The following is a 19,492-nucleotide window of genomic DNA, read 5'->3' on the forward strand; positions in this document are numbered from 1 at the left end:
TATTATTATTATTATTATTATTATTATTATTATTATTATTATTATTATTATTATAACCCAAAGTATTAAATAACAAAGAAAGATCTGAGCTCATAAAAGAGATCAAAGGAACAAAACTGAACTCAGGCAAAAAAAAGTGCAAGCAAACATAACTGACCTAACAATGGAATGACACACAGGGTATTTATACTGGCTGATCAGACCAATTAAGACACAATAGGGCTAACTAAACAGAATACAATTATTAACAAATAACAATACAGCTAAGTTTGGCTACACTAAACACCCAAAAATGAAACCCTATTAAATCCTGAATACAAACATTTACTTAAATACAAAAACTTGTCTAAACAAATAAAATACAAATTCCCCCTGCCAGCAGGAACCAGTGGTGCAATCCAATCAGCATTTAAGCCTGCTGAGCGTTGGCCCCTTCTTTTGTCTGGCAACTCCATGGCAGGTAACTGGCAAGAAAACAAAAAGTTAATCTTAGGCAAAAGAAATTAACTTTAAGTTGATATAAATACACATATTAACCATATTAACTAAATGTGTGTGCTAACAAATAGAACAAATGTATCCAAATCAACTAATAAATGTTTTATTGAAACTAAAGTGTTTTGTGTTTGTGAAAAAGGTTGTGCAAAAGAAGAGTTACCGACTTAAGAGTGTGGCCATGAGTTTGGCCATCACAAATGTTACCTGACTGCCTGAACTGTTGAATATTTTGATAAAGCTCACAGTTTATCTAAATCTGAATAAGTGACCAGCGTAGGAAAAAGCTCCCTGCTCACTACTGCTTTCTGCCATCATTGCCTTGGTTCTAAAATAGTCTTTTGACTCTCACCTCTGGCAAAAGCCCTGCTTTGACTAATTATTCCTTGGCTTGTAGAGTTTGATTCTGGATCACAGGCTGAATGCGTCTGCACCACCAGTACATAACAACTAATACCTCTGTGTAATGTGGCTGCCTGAACAGAGCTGCTTATGCACACAGGAGCTTAAGATTTATTTTTACTATACTTGCTATGTTTAGCAGCAGTGATGTTCTATACCGTATTTGCACAACCATACACATGATCTGAAATGATTGGAGGCTGTTGGTGAGGTGTGTGTTTTGGGGTTAGGAGTGGATTAGGGAGAAGTGAGAGATGTGTGTGTAAGTTGTTGTGGTGAAGACTACAGCAGCACTCAAAGTGCTAAGAAACCATTTCATTTGTTGAGCAATACGTTTTGGCTGAATGATCCTGATGAAGACCATAAACCAAAATGCATTGGTCTATGAATGAAGTTGTTTCTTAGAACTTCCAGTGTTGCTGAAATCTTCACCTCTGCATTTTTTTTACTCTCCATACATCACGGGAGTCAGTAAAGTTGTGCCAGAAACATTTTGGATTTTTGTCTAACTTGTTTCCAAACATGGACAATAAGTATATCATATAACAGGTCAAGTATGTTGTTAATAAAAATGGCTAACTCTGGCATGTTATGTCATGTGTATTGTCCCTTTTGAAATAAATGAACAACATTAAAATGCGTGTTCTGGAGAACATACTATGTCTTTATTTCACAGAGACTGATTGTTTTCAAATCTGTTAATCATGATGATTTTCAACTTGTAGATATTAAAAACAACGTCAGATTAGAAATATTACACCAGACTAAAAAAATCATTTGTAATGCAGAAATCCAGACTTAATGAAAAATAATATTTTTTTGTTAATATATTGTATTATATTAGTATATAATATACTGATATGTGGGCTGCTAGACTGGATGTGTTTATTGTAGAGGTTTATGCAGTGTTCATTATATAGATTTTTTTTTTGCCACCCCATCTTAGCTCTTGAAATATAATTCTTTCTTTAAATCAAATTAATTTCCAAAAAATAAGATCAGTCAGTTCAGAAACTTGGATGCATTATTGATAAATTTTTGAAGTAAATTCACTAGTTATGAGGGGTTTTTTAACACCAAAAATGTGTAGTAAAAAAAAAAAAAAAAAAAAAACATTAATATGTATCCATAAATATGTTCATGCTGTTTTTTTAAGTTTTTTTCAAGTGTTTTTTTATGTGCAGCTGTATGTTCAATAAACCCACCAACTTATGGATGAACTTAGTTTGACACTGAATGTCTAACCTCAGTTAATAAACCTGGGCAAGCTGCCGACTCGTCATTTATGTAAAGCCGTACCCTGAAGGTGTTGTGCTGTTAAAGCCTGTCCCAAACACAAATGGAAACCTGTCTGCAGACAAAAAGGATGAATGAATCAAGGATTGTACATAGAAACATTACCCCAATGGCATTTATAGAAGTTTCTCAAAAAATAAAGACTTTATTTCATAGCAGCTTGATCTTGAAAACTATAGGCCTATAAGAACATGTTTTTCCCCGTTTTCAGTAATAGCCACGATGCGTGACCTGAAACGAAAGGACAAGCTGGTAGAGGCTGCTGGAGATGCATATGGGAAAACGCTTTCTCTTGCTGTGCTGGATGTCTGCAGTGATGAATCTGTCAAACAATGCATAAACAGCATCAAAGATCGACATGTAGACGTCCTTAGTAAGTCAAATATGTGACATTTTTTATCATTAAAATGTCTAAAATATGTGTTGATCATACAGTTGGACTCTCTTTATCTTCTGGTTTCCCTCATCCTTAACAGTCAACAATGCAGGTATTGGCCTGGTGGGTCCTGTAGAAAGCATTCCTATTGAAGAGATGAAGAAAGTATTTGAGACTAATTTCTTTGGAGTCATCAGGATGATCAAGGAAGTGATGCCGGACATGAAGCAGAGAAGAGGAGGACACATCATTGTAGTTAGCAGTGTGATGGGACTACAAGGTAAGTAGAGATGCTAACAGTCAACAATGTTGACAGAAAACAAATACCAGCTTTACTTTAAATGGGGTTTGGACAATGGACAAAGAGAAACATCAACAGATTAAGAGGCTAATATTATCCACTAAGTCTCTCCACAGACTGAAATTATATCTGTTTTTCTTCAGGTATTGTGTTTAATGACGTCTACGCTGCTTCTAAGTTTGCCATGGAGGGCTTTTGTGAGAGTTTGGCTGTGCAGCTTTTGAAGTTTAACGTCATGTAAGTATCATTGAAGGGATTTACTGTTTAATAGGGATTTACTGTTCTGTACCCACTTATGGAAATCCACTTTAATCATAGCTTTTTAAACTTAATGTTTAATAAGTTTAAACAGTAAGTTATTAAACTTACTGTTTAATAAGCTATGATTAAAATTCTCTTAAAGTATGCCTTTGGGGTCTCTTGCAAGAATCCTTTCTTAACATACATAATAGTGTATTTGCTGTTTGATGGCCAGTGAACTATACACTTCAGCATCTTACATGTTGTTTCTACACATCACAGTTTTAAAGCAACTTAGTATAAGTACACATTTTACATCCACATCTTTATTGAAAGTTGTCAATATAGTTTAATTTCTGTTTCTTTGCGATGTCTGCTGATTAGCTGTTGGCAATTGGGTTGGATTAGCAATTGGGTCCAGACCAGAACAAAATCTTGGGGAATGGATGTCTTGAAAGGATACATCTGGAGGGATCCGGGATGTATCCGATGCAGATGAGAGAATCTGAGGTCCTGTCACACAGAAAGTGTGTTGATGATCTCTTTACATTCTGACCCTTGTCTATATGGTCAGGAGAATCAGATAATCAGTGAAAGCACAGATCCACTGTTTCTCCTCTTTGAACAAACCAGACCAAGAGCTCAATGGAAGGACTATCTTCTCCTCCTGACTTGGATAAACCATGGATTCCCTATGTCAGGGACCAGGCAGTACAATATGCAGAACATAGGTAGTTGAATTAAAAAAGGTGGGTTTTTATTTACCCAAAAATATGAACGAAAGTTAACATAACGATTAAACAGGCATGCCAATAAAAGAGGTCAACATAAATTACTAGACTCAAGTCATAACTGACAAAACAACAAACTGACCTAACTGAAATGACACAGAAGGGGATTTAAATACAGGTTTAGCTAAACCATGTGGACACAATAGAGGAAAACAAAATGGCTGCCACCTAACAATTAACACAAACAATGAAATAAACCCGAAAACATCCCCCCAGCATGACACAGGTGGTTCAGTCCAATGAGGCCATCAGCAGTACTTTAGGAACCTCAGCCCTTTGCCACGCCTTTTATCCACCAGGAAGGGGAGCCAAACACCCAGGTAACTCAAACAAAGAAAACAATATTAATACAACATAATTAAATTTCGACCTTGCATTGTTAATATGTGTGCACTTCATATAAACATTGGAAGGTGGAAGAAAATATAAAGAATACTTAAACTTACAAAACAAACTAAAGTGAAAAGTAACTATTGATGAGATGTGGATCTTACCCTGTGTGGCTTGCCATCACACCCTAGAAGAAGTGAAGTGCTGGGAGAGGAATTTCTGGGTTTCTCTCCTGGACCTGTTCCTCCCACAGCAGACACACTGGTGGACAGATGGACCACCAGTAGAAAGAATGATGGACAGATTATATATTTGCTACTGTTTTACACTTGCATATAACATTCAAAATGGAAATCACTGCTCAAAAGTTTAATAACTTATCAGTATTTAATAACATACAATGTTGAGGATTTTAGTTTTTAAGTGAATATACTGCATTAATGCATAATTGTTTCCATGGTTGAAATTTTCTCCTTCTCTGACTATACCTGATTTATCACAGCCTGTCGCTGATTGAGCCAGGACCGGTGCACACAGAATTTGAAGCAAAGATGATTCAGGATGTGAAACAGAAGGAATATCCTGGAGCCGATCCCGATACTGTGCATTACTTCAAGAACATCTATCTTCCTTCTTCTGTGGACATTTTTGAGGCACTTGGACAAACACCTGATGACATTGCTAAAGTAAAATTATTGTATCTTTACATTTCACTCTTTAACAGCACCACTCTGTTTGAACATTTAAATGTATGCAAATGTATTTTCTTTTTTACAGTGCACCAAGAAAGTGATCGAAGCAAGTCGACCCCGCTTCCGTAACCTGACCAATCCGCTGTACACGCCGATAGTAGCACTGAAGTACGCCGATGAAACTGGAGGGCTGTCTGTTCATGCTTTCTACCACATGCTCTTCAACATGGGGCCTCTGATGCATGTCAGTATGACTGCCATAAAGTATCTAACCTGTGGATGTCTGAGGAGAAGGACAATTTCACCAAACTAAAAACCAATGTGATTTGCTAAGTACCTTCTCATGAACACAACCTATTTTAAACACTTCACAGTCCAAGATCATGCTTACTGTAGTAGATGGTTTCAAAATATTATCCTGTGTATAACATTTTATGTGTGTTTAGAGACAGGATTGGGGTTGAATCCAACAAAATTAGTCATTATCTTCAGTGCCAAATTAATACGGTTTGGTATAATTTCTTTAAAAAAAAAAAAACAAACAAACAAAAAACACAATAAATGAAGCAACCAGATTGATGTGACTAATGAAGACATTTGAAATATATGTGGCAAATGCTGCAACATTTACAAAAGACAATTATAAACACTATAGCATTATAGATTTTAAGAAAGAAGTTAATTATGACAAGTTTTATGACATGAAAAACGGATATCAGCAGGGATTATGAACAAAAAGGGAAACAAACCGCTGCAGCTGTTTACTATCTGAGATAGTAAACAAGAAAGATGAAGGGTTCAACAAGGGAACATATGGGAGTATAGAATAGGAAGTTGTTAATCTGTTTTTGGTTTTTTGTAAGTTTTTAATCTGTTTTCTGCAAAAAGTTTTGCACACATTTAGATTCTGACCAGCATTGTTGTGATGTCGTTGATATTTAATAGCTGCAATACTTTCCGTACCCACTGTAGGTAGCCCAGCCTTAATCATCATGACTGTAGCAGTTTATATTTGCTGAAACCATATACAATGTAAAACAAGACAACAATTGACATTTTAACAAGACAGTTAGAATTAAATATCTTATAGATAGCTATATTAGTAGCTAATATTACTAAAGGTGTTTCAAACATTGTGTATTTGTTTTTCACATTTCTACATATATGTGAATGCATGTATAATTGTGACCCTGTGTGATACAAAGAATACTCCTAATAAACTGAAACTTGTGCACCTGATTCTTGATTTTAAAAAAATATTTGAGGTTGCATGTTGTGTTCGACCCTCCAAAATGAAAATGTCAAATTAATCAATAAAAACCAAAGGACTATGGCATTGGACAGATGTAACCATGAGACGGAGCGACAGACACAGTTAAAGTTACTGCACAAAATGGTGTGCAAGTCGGATTCCGTTCCAAGGGTTTGATGTCACGCTGAGAACGCTCTGCTGGGATACGTTGAGGCATTAGAAGCAAAAGGCTCTGCAGTTTCATAGGAGGACGCTAGAGGGAGCTGTAGCTCCCACTGGAAAAGTCATAGCACCACCAAGAAAATATCAGATGATTAATTTATTTTTCATCGCAGTTAATATTTTTTATTATGCGTTTGTTGTGGCATTTTTCTTGCAAAACACAACAAATAAAAAAAGTGATTGTTGTTGAGTCAAAACAAAATCTCATCTCACAAGAGAAAATGATCTTATAAGCCTATTTCCCTTTTTAATTATTTGTACTGTTTGTATTTGTATTGTGATTTAGTTAAGCATACATAGAGGGGCGTAGGGTGTGGTGCGCATAGACGTAATATAAGAGTAGACGCCTCATGGACCACTCTCGCCTATTGTCGCTGACGAGATTTAGGGCGGCCATCTTAGAGCGGTCCACCACGCCACTCAGCGTTAAGTGTTTAGCAGGCACAATGACGTATCAGCGCATTTAATTGATCATAACACGCTTTTTTGTTACTGAAAACCATATTCAACCATCTATCAAAGCTACATTCATAAACAATTGTATTTTTAAGTATGTTTTTAATACATAGTTCATCATATTTAAATATTCTTAGTGGCTATAGCAATAGAATAGGAATGGAATATTCTGATATTGATGTATGAAGAGCATATTACAAAGCACACAGCCGTTCATAATTTATTTAATAAATTATTTAGTAATATCAATACATATTTATATAACTATACAACACAAATAAATAATGATTAATAATGGCACAAATAAATAATGATTAATACTGAATAATATATATTGGATGTTTATATGTATGTATGTATGTATGTATGTATGTATGTACATACATATAGATATATGTTTTTCAGCCGACGAGTTCTAGCTTCAGAGTGATTCAGCAGCTGAGATTGAGTCCAAAATCCGATGCGAGATTCATCCGTGCTGCAGTGAATCCGTCTCTCTTTAAAGATATTTCCCTCTTCTTCCTCACATCGTGTCTTTAGGAAACCTTCAAAACAAAAACGGAAGATTTGGGACGTATCTTACTTTTGACACTCACATCATTAGTCCATCGATCTGAACAACAATATCCCTCAGTGTTGAGGCATCTTCTATTGTTTTGGTTGAGCAAAGTAGTGTAGGAGGGATGACCGCTCCAAGATGGCCGCCGTATTTCCTGCGCCGAAGCAGCCAATGCGGCGTCTTTACTCTTATATTATGTCGGTGCGCTTGTTGTCACCGCGCTTACGTCTTACGCATATGACGCCGATCGAGTCATCTTGACTCCATTCCTGATGCCTGTTTGAGTAGCGGGAAATTAGAAGTAAATCAATACCTGGATAATCGAACAGTGAAGTAAACTTTCATAAACAAGCTGATGGCAGAGTTCAAATTGAACTCTTAACTTTGACATGTCATAATCGGCAAGTTTACTTTTATATGCCTTTGTCTGTAGGCATATTTAATTGTTGCTGTTGGTTGTTAAAGTTAAAGTTCGTAACAAACGTAACACGTTGCCTTTAGCTTGTTATTATTTACCCTAACGGCGTAGATAAGTATAATTAGAATATGTTTATAGCCGTATAACACCGTGACAAATCAGCGTTAGCTGGTGGTATGTACGGTGTTTGTCAGGTTGTGTTTGTTGAGGAGGATGGATGCCAATATTGGTAATATTCTGCACAGTGAGGAACAGCTGAGGAACACACTGCAGTGTGATGACAAGGAAAAGGTAACTTAACATTCTCTTCACACTCGAGTTAAATGATATTCAGCTACATTACTCATTTGTATTATTCCTTCTCAGCTCCGTAGAAAACTGGCATATTTACAAAGGGAGTATCTCAAAACAGCCCAGAGACTAAAGGTGAGACGCGTATTCTTTTTCTACACTTTAAAAAAATGTAACAGAAATCAGAAGTAAATATGAAAGTGACATCACTCTTTCCAATAATGCAGTGCCTTGCAAAAGTATTTTTTTACAATTCACATTTTGTTTCATACGGGCGAGATGCGGGGTCACCCTGGACAGGTTGCCAATCCATTGCAGGACAAAACAGTGACAAACACACTCACACCTAGGGAGAATTTAAACAGTCATTTCTTTGGACTGTGAGAGTTAGGACCTTTTTGCTGCAAGGCAACAGTGCACTGTTGCCTTTATTTATTCTATCAAATAAATAATTCATTTATTTGATAGAATAAATGAATTATTCTATCAAATAATTCATTTGATAGAATATTCAACACATAAAATGTTCACTGAACTACTGATGCAGAGTTGCTCTGCATTCTGGGGGATGTAAACAGAGGAACGGTTTTAGCTGCTCAACCTGGCAAGGTTGGTAGCATCAACAACAAATGATGATGCCACCACTCTTTGGTTACCTAGCAATAACTTGTTGGACTTGTGCAGCAGCAGTTTCAGGTTTCACCACCGTGACTCATAACTGCTTAAACATAAGCAATTATGAGTCAGTTAGTTGCGCTGCACATTATGTAGGGATATTGGAGTAAAGGAGCTGAATATTATGACACTTAAAATTGGTGATGTTCTGTGATCCGATGTTTTTTTTTTTTCTTGTTTTTTTTGTCTAGTTGGATGATTTTATTAGACAAGAAAAGTTATGAAATGGTGAATCAGAATACATTTTTCTAATAAATTTTATTAGCAAAAATAATACATAATTTTTGTGGTTAAAACAAAAATCAATGAAACCAGGCCTGTATGAAACAGATTTTGATTTTAACATTTAATCAAACTTTCTTTAATTTCTTTTCACACACAAAATGAAGAACTAATTGAAGTTGTGTGAATAAGAGGTAGTGTGAGAACATGTCTTTAGCATTTCAATAAATACAAACTCCAGTTCTAAGTAGATGGCAGTGAAAAACAACGTTTGTTGGACAGAAGCTAAGCACTGATACAAGTGAGATGGGGCAAAAATGCCAATTGTCAGCTATGAGACACATTGCTGCTTTATCAAGGGAAATGGAGGAAAAGTTTTGTTTTAAACTCATGTTGGTTCTCACGCAGCGTGCTGAGTGTGTGGATGCGTTGAAGAGGCATGTGAAAAACAGGATTTCTCTGCAGAAAGACCTGAACAATCCAGAGATTCCATCTAATGCCTGCATTACCCCCTCCTCATTCACATCTAACACAAACGATGCAACTCCAGGTTCACTACAGTGTCAAGGTAAGTCTGACTCAATGCTATATGAAATCTCTCATTTTACACTCCTGTAATTTCATTGGCATTACAGTTAAACCTGTACAGAAATGAACTGACGAGTACTAATCTGATGTTTATCAGGTGTAGTAGAATCCAGTACAATCAGGAGACAACAAGCAACACGATTCTCACTTTCTGGAGAACGGACTTCCTCCAAAACCCCAGATCTCAGTAGTGACGTCGCTGGCAGCCACAGACCCAGCCCAGCCTTGCGCCTGCGGTCGAGACGCAGCCGCTTGCGCTGGGAAAAGAGGAGTGCCAACGCTCCCAAAGGCTCAGACAACAGCCAGCGACAGCAGGAGCTGACAGGAAACAGAAGACCTGGAGATGAGGAGCAGACGATCAAAGACGAAGATGTCTTCATTGAAAGTGAGGAGCTGTTTTCTGATCCAGAATCTGAGTCCCCCTCTCTGCTACTCACACATTGGAGCACGCAAGAACACACCAAACCCGGGGACAAAACAGGAAATGGGAATCAAAGATCCCAGGAAGAAACAAGGGAAAAAATTGGTCCAGAAGTTGATGGAAAATGCAGTAGACCTGCTTTAACAACAGAGAGTAGAGGACAAAATGCTAGAGAAAACAGTTTAATAAATAAGATGGGAGAAGATGGTGTCAGTCAAAGCCAAGTGAGAAAACCAGTGGCATGTGAAGAGGGCAGCCATGATGGAGCCCAGATGACAGCAACTGAAAAACATGAGGAATCTGTAGAAATAATAGAGGAAAATAATCGGACCACAGCAGACGAGAACGCTGTACATCTCCTAGACTCCTGCACATTAGTGGAAGGACTACTTTTCCCTGTAGAGTACTACATTAGAACCACAAGGCACATGACGCTATCCCAGACCCTGCCAGATGTCCAGGCTGTCATAATGTCCCAGCTGAGCGCAGGGCGACAACGCAGGAGTCGAGGCCGCAGCAGGAGGGCGAACCAGGACGTACAGCGGTCAGACCGGCACACTCAGACGGATTCACCCTCTTCCACAATTCCGTCCACATCTGTGGATTCTCTGAAGCCACCCAACACTTCCAAAGATTGTTCCCAGAGTTCCAGTGACTTTTCTGCCTCTGGCATTTCAGAAGCTCCTGTTTCGCTTCGGGGCCCCGGCGTCCGTCCACCCAAAGGGACGAGGAGAGGCAGAGGCAGGGGAAGACCTCCGAGACAACAGCTTCTTAAAGAAGGATGTAGCCTGACCTCAGGAGGTCTCCAGCCCCCCCTCAGCCCTGCACCGACTACCCAGTCGATCCATCAAGCCGATGAGACAAACACCGAACCAGTGTTATTCCAGCAGACTCCCACCCACAGCTGTCCAGTCCAACCTTCTTCTTCAGTCAGTGGAACTCCAGTTGGTTTTACTGCTGAACACCAGGAGAAAGTCTATCCTATCTTTCTGAAGAGCAGCACCAGCAGACCCCAACAGATGAACACAGGTAGACCTGGGGTACACACACATTCTGACCTGGGGTACACACACATTCTGACCTGGGGTACACACACATTCTGCTTCTGCAGACTGATGGTATTTTATTGAAGTAAAATTATTTGGCTGTGTTATTTTTAAGATTTTTGTTGAAATAAGATATTAATTCTCTAATATTAATTTATCTTTCTAAGTCTGGCGTGCCCAAAGTGGGTCTTCGAGGGCCGGCATCCTGCATGTTTTAGTTCTCTCCCTGGTTTAACGCACCTGGATCAAATGATGGCTCATTAGAGGCCTAAGAGGTAAAGGTTGTTATTACCAGGAGGGAGAGAACTAAATCGTGCAGGATGCCGGGCCTCAAGGACCGACTTTGGACACCCCTGTTCTAAGTGGAACACTGGTGGTATCCTTTGGAAACTCCATGTTGTTCTCCCTTTCTTTTCTGCATTGCCAAACATTGTGCATTACAAGAGGGAAGAATTGTCAAAGCCAGCTGTTTTCATCATGAGAGCTTATTCAGTAATGAAGCTTAAGTAGACAATGTACTGAAATGGAAATCTCGGGGTATTTTTCTGCCATAATTCGAAAGCTTCTAAAATCGATAGTAGCCACACATTAGCACCCACTAGAAGGAAACCAACACACCCAGTACAACACTTTCATTCTATTGGCTGAGAGGTTGCCAGGTGACTGTACTTTTCTGTTCCAAGCTCCAGCAGAAAATGGTCTGCAAGAGGAGAATTGATCCGAGCAGAGACAAGTTTTGAGAGCGAGGAGAAAGGTTTGAGAGAGCACAGTGAATATTTGAAAGAGAGCAGAGGTTTTGAGTTCAAGCATTACAAGTTTTGAGAAGAAAGACATGAAGTCCTGCTTTCAGACTGAAAGTGTTTGCTCTCGAATTATGGCAGAAAGATTGCCCCATAAGAGGCTTCCTAAAAACACAAAGGATAAAATGCATTATATGTTTATTTTTCTCCATATTGACCTGTGACCTCTGTCTGCTGTGGTTCGAGCTGGATTTTTAAATGTTGGAAGCTTTTCAACATCTGACAGTTGAGTATCTACATGCCCTGGTCAAATGTAGATACTCAACTCTGTTTTAGTCACGCTGTCCTCATTAATTACGATCATCATTTTATTTTTACATGATTGTTTTTGTTGTTTGTTTTCTTAATTTCATAATCTATGTTTTCTTCTATAACTTGTGTCCTGCAGGCTCATCAGACTCTCAGGCTCTTCTCCTGCCCTCCTCCTCTTCATCGTCTCAGACAGCTCAGCTTTCTCTTCCCTGTTTGATCAGCCGCCTGAAGAGCCTGGACATCCAGCAAGATTTTCACCTCCCTGATGATCAGTTTGCCTCTTTGAAGCTGCATAAGCTCCGTCAAGTTGCCGTGGAATCAACCCCGTCACACAACACACGTAGACGCTCCAGCTGCCGGCGCAGCGCCGTTGATCTGCTGATGCCCTGTTCCCACCCGCTCAAATCCACATCTACCATCAGAAATTCTACCCGTCCAAACAAGAGCAAGCGAACATCTCCACAGCAGACACAATGCACAGTTACAGATAATTTGATAGGCACGTGGTTAAATGAAGAGCTTTGTAACCCAAGTATTCCAGAAACAAATGCAGAGCTCAGTGCGGACGCTCTCAACACCTCAGCAGAAGCTGTTTCAGTGGTGCAAGGGTTTACTGAAGAGCTTGATGCTGGAACTGAAAACTGGGCGGCCCTCAGCATTACATGTACATCTATAAGCACAGATGAACCACAGGGTCTGGTGGACCAAACACCACACAAAGAAAATGATGTTCAACTTTCAGATGAGCCAGAAGTTGAGCATTCTGAACATGAAAAGCAACCCTCTTTAGAAGAGCTCGGACTCATAGATGGACGCATCACTCAGATGCTTTCCTTTGATTTCTCTGAAAGTAAAGCAGCAGAGGACGCTCCGGCCAGCTGCACTAACAGCACTGCAGCAAACCCTCCTGTAAATAACCCAAACCCACAGTATCCTGCAGAAGATTTTGCAGAACCTACTAAAACAGACTCTTCTGAGGACGGAACGATTAAAAGTAAAGCCTCTCAGTTCTTGTTTAAGTCTCCTCTGGATGCAATGGGGTGCCCCTGTACAGGCCTGCCATCCGTCTACCATCCGTCACCCACTCTAGCTACCAGTCCAGTCCTGCCCTCCCTGGGAATCACCCCTAATTCTGCTCGCCTGCCTTCTGACTCCTCTCCCTCTGCTCCTCCTCTCTGCCTGCCTCCGTCTCCCAGCCCGTCCACCCAGGATCTGTCTCCTCTGGATCTTTGTCCTGGTGCATCCATCACCTCCCTCCCTTCCATTCTTCCTCCTCCCTCTCTCTGCAGTCAGCTTCAGGATTTATCAGACCCTCTGGCTCCAAGAGATCAGGGTGACAGAGAGGAGCCTGACGACTGCCCGACTCAGTCCAGGATCCAACTGCAAGGCTCGGCTGTGGAAGTGGGAATAACGACAGACGGCTCTGCAGAGAAGTTCTTACTGAGGTGCACACACACACTGGAGGTAAAATTTGTTCTTTGTTGCTTTGCTTTTTACTTACTGAGTAAAGAAATTGTGGGCATTCTCTTGAGCTGTGTTTTGTGGGGTAAGCAGTGTTTGTGCCTGCCAGGCGCCAGCAGGGGGCTCTCTGGTGGATGTGTGCTGTGTGTCAGACCCATCGGCTGGTGTGTGTGTCGCAGCAGCAGGAAAGTGGGCAGTGTGCCTGTGGAGCCAGACTTCAGAATGTAACTGGAGCCTCAAACACACCTGGACTTTCAGTGAGGTGACTTCTTCTGTTTGTTGTTTTTAGGCTTCTTATTTCACAACAAATGTTGTCTTCAATTCAATCACAGTCCATGTCCCAAGGATGTTTGTTTGGTGGTTCTTAATGTTTTGGTTATAGTACCAAACATAGTACCTTTTCCTTTCACTCAACTTTCCATTATTACGCTTGGATACAGTAAAGGGGGGATCAGGGTCTCTGATGGGCGTGTGATCGACTACCAGTCAAATTTATCAAACTTCTTGATAAATTTGACCACCACTTGCATTTGGTTCAAATTATTCTTGTCATTTCTTATGTAAAATATGTTATTACGTAACTGGTTAATTAGGAAAAAATGATTCCACTGGAAATATGTCTTTGCAGTGTTTCCCGTAGGAACTTGACTTTGAGGGCCGAATAGATTGATCAGCCCAATTTCTTTAATTTTGGGTGATCAACAATTGTTCGATGTCACAACATATTTAAGAAAGACTCAGATTCAAACATTTTTTTATTTAAATGCTTATTCTTCTCGGTGGTTTTTTTCTTAAAACTTCTGTTCAGCTGCTTTTTATTTTTTGTAAAGAAAGAAAGAAGACTGAGAACCATCACTTTCTGTGTCCGAGCAAAACCCAAAAGTAAAAACATAGAGGTGGACCTGGTGACCCAGACAAACAGAACAAAAGGCACAGAGGGGCCAGCAAAACTACTGCTAATACCAGATTAAACAGAAACATCCAAAAAGAACCTACTGCAAAAGAAATAAGAGGAAACATGACAACCAGCGGCTCCTGTGACAGAAATGGCTTCTGACAGGATCTGGCTTTACTTACATAGGCTAATAAAATCAATAATGTTAACTGTGAACTGCTTCAGTTGCTATATTGTTGTTTTAGCTGATTAAAACATTTTGTTGTAATTTAATGAGCTGAAGAAATGCAAGGTACTAAGAAAATCCTAAATATTTCTTGATTCAGACATGGAATATGTTTTGTGTTTGCAGCCTGTGATAAACGTGTTTCCTGTCCCAGACTCAGCAGGCCTGATATTGGTGTCTCTTGGTCAGCTGGAAATAAGACAGCTGAGGTAATGCTCTGTATTTTAATATTGTGATCTGAATTGTTGATAAAAAAAAATTAAGCTACATTTGATATACCTCAGAGTAACGGCACAACCAGCTTAGCTGCGTTTCAATGTGTGGTCAGACAAACCAGTGGGAAATTTCTGAGAAATACTCGGCCTTGACATAAAGGTGCTGATAAAGCAGTTTATCAGTTCATCAGTATATAAACTGTTTGTTTTTGCAGACTCCTGTCCTGTTGCAGCCTCAGGCAGACGCTGATACTTGAGGACATCATCCAGGCAGTGGCTGGCTTATTCAGCTCCAGAGTGGTTACCTCCTCCGACTCGGCCGCAGGCTCCACTCTGCAGGTGTTTACCCTGTCAGACAGCATCAGGTAAGGAAGAGTCTGCCTCGTCTCTTGGCACTGACGCACAGGCTTTTTAGTTTCTCAACTTGTGTGTCTGTCAGCTTGCTGACTCCTCAGCCTCTCGTGTCTCCTGGTGTTTGTGTGAGCGCCCTCGCTCCAGTAGAGGGGCTTCCTGACGCTCTCATCGGCACAGATGAAGTAGGACATCTTTTCATCTGGTAAGTGATAGTAGAATGAAGCTTGGCCAAATCATGGTTTAGAGGATGAGCACCTAACACTGTGTGACCAATTTAAAAATCAACCATAATCGTTTTTTGGAATTGTAATTTTGATGCCAAACTCTTCAATATAACACTCGGTTTTTCTGTGCGTGTGTGTGTGTGCGTGTGCGTGTGTGCGTTTGTTTGTAATACCTTGTGGGGACGATTTTCCTGACATATACTCCGTTGTGGGGACCAATCGCTCTTCGTGGGGACCAGGCTCTGGTCCCCACGAGGGGAAACCCTGTTTATGGGTCAGGGGTCAGATTTAGGGCTAAGGTATGAATTGAGTTTTGGTTAGGGTTAGGGGTAGGTATGTGATGGTTAGGGTTAGGAAAAGGGTAAAGGTAAGGTTTAGGCTGTAGAAATGAGTTTTGGTGAGGGTTAGGTATGTAATGGTGAGGGTTAGGTTTAGGGTTAGGCTGTAGAAATGAATGGAAGTCAGTGGAAAGTCCCCACAAATTCTTTTCTTTGTGTGTTTTTCCATTTTCCTTTCTTGTTTGTGTCATTCCTTCCTCTCACTCTTTTCTACCCTCTCTTCTATCATTGTGTCCTTTCTACCTTCCATATTTCCAGTTTCTTTTCTTTCCTTTTCCATACCCCAGAGTAGAAAGTTCAGGTGAAATTTGTAAACTTCTTGCATATGCAGTATTTTGAAATATCTAAAAATGACTGAGAATTCTGGAAAGTTGAGTTTGGAAAATCGTGAAGCTTGGCATGTTGTGTAGGATCTTCTAAACTGATGGGATCATTGCAGTTTTCCTCAGTCACTTTGGTGCATTTCTCAGAACAGAATTAAAATTCTCCAAACTACTTGTTCAATCTTCAAATCATTGTGTCGCTGGTTCACATCAAAAAATCAGTTTCTTGCGTCTTTCAACAAGTTGCGAATGCTTTTGTACATCATACAAATGATTATGTACACATATCTGCTTTTTCCTACATTTTCAGTTGCTAGTGTCATATTGATCAAAATTTATTATACGAGTCTGTTGAATTGTCTCAAACTCCACAATATTTAAGCATAACTTTGTGTAAGTTTTAACATGAAATTTGCTTTATCAGGTTCTCATAATATATCAAACATATTTCTATACATTACCATTAGACATTTTTCTAAATCTGTCCAGAACTGGTAAATTGCTCCCAGGTGAATCCAACCAGATAAATGCGTGATAGATTGAAGGTTCATCTCATGAACCATCAGCTGGCAGATAAATAGTTTATGTAGCAAGAGTACAACACGATGTTACGTTTATGACAATGGAAGGACAAGGAGTTGGAGAAGAAGAAGAGGAGTGAGGAGGCAAAACAGAGGAAGAGGCTGAGGACATAATGCTAGTTTCCATCAGGTAATGATGCTGATGGAGCTCCTCTCACACTTCTCTTCATTCCTTATATCCATTGAAGAATTTTTTCTCATGGAGATGGAGATGGAAAGTAGAGGAAGACTGAACTGTAATTCCTGTCACACTGAATGGGCCGTTTTCCTTAAGGGGATTGATATTTTCCTCTTGTTACTTTAGATGTTTTTTCTTTGTGCTCTGCTTTCTGTATCACAATGACATGGTCTGTCAATAAATTGCAGTAAAGTCAAATAAGTGAATCTTGTCCAGTCTCTTGCCCATTGATCTCCCACAATTATAATTTACAAAGTTTGTCTTCACAACATCCATCACTATAGAACATCCCACTGTCCTATGGACAACATGGCTAATCAATTTGACTGTCTGGTCTGTACACTATGAAACAAGAACTTATTGTTTTGAGGCACTGATATGGTCTTTGATGCAAATATTTAATTTTGAGAGATGAACTAAGGATTTCAAGGAGGAAATTAGATTTTGCCGATGATCCATGTTGTTTTGCTGTTTGTACGAATCATTTTGAGAAATGCACTTAACCATTTGACAAATGTCGAAAATGATATGAGAAATCCACCAAAGCGATTGAGAAAAACTGTAATAATAAAAGCAAACTGGGTCTGCACTGGAGGAGCTGCAGAGCTTCACAGCTCAGGCGGAAGAACATATTAAAAGGACTGTGATTTTGTGATTTGTCAAAGTAACACTGCACATCATCACCCTGTCGCTACTGAGACACTTGACAGTGGCAGCATCATGCTGTAGAGTAATGCTTATACAACAGGGAGAAAAACGCTGGGCAGTTTATGTAAAGATTCATGGAGATAGTAACAGAGCAATCCTGGAAAAAAAGTTTTGGAGGCTGAAATGTCTTCAGACTGAGGTGAAGGTTGATCTCCTAGCAGGATAACAAGCCTAAACATACAAAACGGGGTCCGTTTGATGGTTCAGATGAAAGTCTGATTTTAAATCCAATTGAGCATCTGTGGCAAGGTGTTTTCCATACAAGTTTATTGATTTTGAGCTATTCCATTTGCTTGTTGAAGGAATTTAAAGAGTGGCCATCTGCTGAGCAGAGTGCTGCTTGAAGACAGTTTATCCAACACATCCTGTCTCAAAGGTTACTCCTACTGTGTAAGTAGCCAACATCTCTTGAAATGATTGAGTCACTTAAATCCTGGGTGGTAACTTTCTGTGTGTTTGATGTTGTGCAGGGAGTGTTGTTGGTCCTGCTGCAACATCAGTTTCTAAGCTCCCTGGACCAAGAGGAGAAAAAGGCAAGCGAGAAATGCTTGCTTTCAGAGGAGAGGTCGAAGCCAGCTCTGTTCTCTTTAGTCGGCATCAACCCTCTAAGTGGAAGATCTGTCTTATCTACTTGGCTGTATCCTCCGGATGGCTGGACTGGCAGGTGAGACGAAGTCAGACGGAGAACAAGGCTTGTGTAAGTTTGTTTATTACACATCCAGGTAATGCACACCTCTTCTTCCTTTGCCCTGCAAGGCTTTGTGAGGTGGACGTTAACCGCAGCAGCGTGGTGGGCCTGAGTCAGAGCGGCTGCGTCTGTGTGTGGGAGCTCGGAGAAGGGGGGACGTCCCAAATGATGGAGGCTCAGGAGGACGGGTACTGGCAACTGGCTCGATGGGGGCACAAGGACACCCTGGTGATCGGGCATCAGAACGGAGACGTCTCTTTATATCCCTACGGCGTGAGGCCGACTAAGAAAGGTGCTAAAGCTGACGCTGAAGCTCCACCGTTGTGAGAAGGATGCAAACATTAATGTAATGCAACATTAAAGTAGCCAACTTAAACCCGTCATCAGCCGAGGGCATTCTAATGTAACTAGTTGCATTTACTGAATTGTCTCTGGATAGCCAGATTGCTGTAGTTATTGGTAACTGATGCATTTTAATGCTGTGAACTGAGAACATCCCAGAAGCAGCAAAAGGAAGCTCTTTTTACTGCATATATATAACACAGTAAACCAGTTTGACTGAAGATCCTTTTAAAGCTCTGTCCCTTGTTAATTTTAGTACAGCTGCTGTTTTAACTGTTTTTTTGTTGTTTTTTTTTTATTTTGTGGATGAAAATTGTTATATAAAAAGGAACAAAAAAAGAACTGTTAGTTTGTGTTAAAATTTCTATTAAACATTTTTGATGGTTTATTGTTTAGTGTCTGTTTTCTTCTTCATTTCCAAACAAGATTAAGTCAATAAAATTTAAATAATGCTTCAACACATAAATTAAAGGTGAAAAGTCACTTCATATGAACATTAGTACCTGTCTGGCCCCATTAGCTTCTGCACAACAATTTACATTTTTCCCACAACTCCAAAGCAGTCAAGATGAAAGATAGCTTATAATCAACACTCGTTTTCAGTTTTTGTGCCCCTGGTGACTTTATTTTGGAGGTGACAGACAAAATGGACATAAAACCATTGAGTGAGTGGCAGTGGGAACTGAACCCAGGATGGCTGCAGTCTGGGCTGGCAGCTGTGTTGGATCCATTCTGATCAATGTCCTCAGTCTTGGTTTCATTTTTTCATTCCTTTTCTGTATAATCTGATTAGCAGGGACATGGACATGGACATGTTTAAGAATATATTTCTAA

At 39.8% G+C, this 19,492-nt stretch overlaps 2 protein-coding genes and 1 long non-coding RNA gene across 4 annotated transcripts in view; all 3 read left to right on the forward strand.

The window, feature by feature from the left end:
- The window catches only part of LOC103156473 (retinol dehydrogenase 8-like), an 8,399-nt gene extending 2,237 nt beyond the window's left edge, over positions 1–6,162 (forward strand). Inside the window, exons 2-6 of the mRNA XM_007578531.2 lie at positions 2,405–2,566; positions 2,670–2,849; positions 3,014–3,107; positions 4,734–4,917; positions 5,009–6,162. Coding sequence (XP_007578593.1) covers positions 2,405–2,566; positions 2,670–2,849; positions 3,014–3,107; positions 4,734–4,917; positions 5,009–5,236 — 848 coding nt within the window. The 3' untranslated portion in view covers positions 5,237–6,162. The remainder of the gene's footprint in view (positions 1–2,404; positions 2,567–2,669; positions 2,850–3,013; positions 3,108–4,733; positions 4,918–5,008) is intronic.
- A 1,483-nt stretch (positions 6,163–7,645) lies between these two features.
- Positions 7,646–18,998, forward strand: palb2 (partner and localizer of BRCA2). 2 transcript variants are annotated; one of them, XM_016664401.1, is made up of 13 exons: positions 7,646–8,121; positions 8,197–8,256; positions 9,427–9,586; positions 9,704–11,056; positions 12,262–13,589; positions 13,696–13,848; positions 14,834–14,916; positions 15,138–15,287; positions 15,362–15,478; positions 17,931–18,018; positions 18,099–18,292; positions 18,385–18,620; positions 18,793–18,998. In XM_016664401.1, the coding sequence occupies exons 1-13, from the start codon at positions 8,044–8,046 to the stop codon at positions 18,804–18,806; spliced, it is 4,014 nt and encodes a 1,337-aa protein (XP_016519887.1). In that variant the 5' UTR covers positions 7,646–8,043; the 3' UTR covers positions 18,807–18,998. The 2 variants fall into 2 exon arrangements, with proteins under 2 accessions (XP_016519887.1, XP_007578594.1); XM_007578532.2 differs by having other exon boundaries at positions 18,385–18,998.
- Positions 15,782–17,300, forward strand: LOC107833947 (uncharacterized). Its single transcript, XR_001659714.1, has 4 exons — positions 15,782–15,816; positions 15,868–15,872; positions 15,903–16,655; positions 16,707–17,300. It is a non-coding gene; the product is annotated as an uncharacterized LOC107833947 (long non-coding RNA).
- Positions 18,999–19,492: the final 494 nt, after the last annotated feature.

This window comes from Poecilia formosa, unplaced genomic scaffold (assembly GCF_000485575.1).
Source record: "Poecilia formosa unplaced genomic scaffold, Poecilia_formosa-5.1.2 Scaffold483, whole genome shotgun sequence".
Lineage (NCBI taxonomy): Eukaryota > Metazoa > Chordata > Actinopteri > Cyprinodontiformes > Poeciliidae > Poecilia > Poecilia formosa.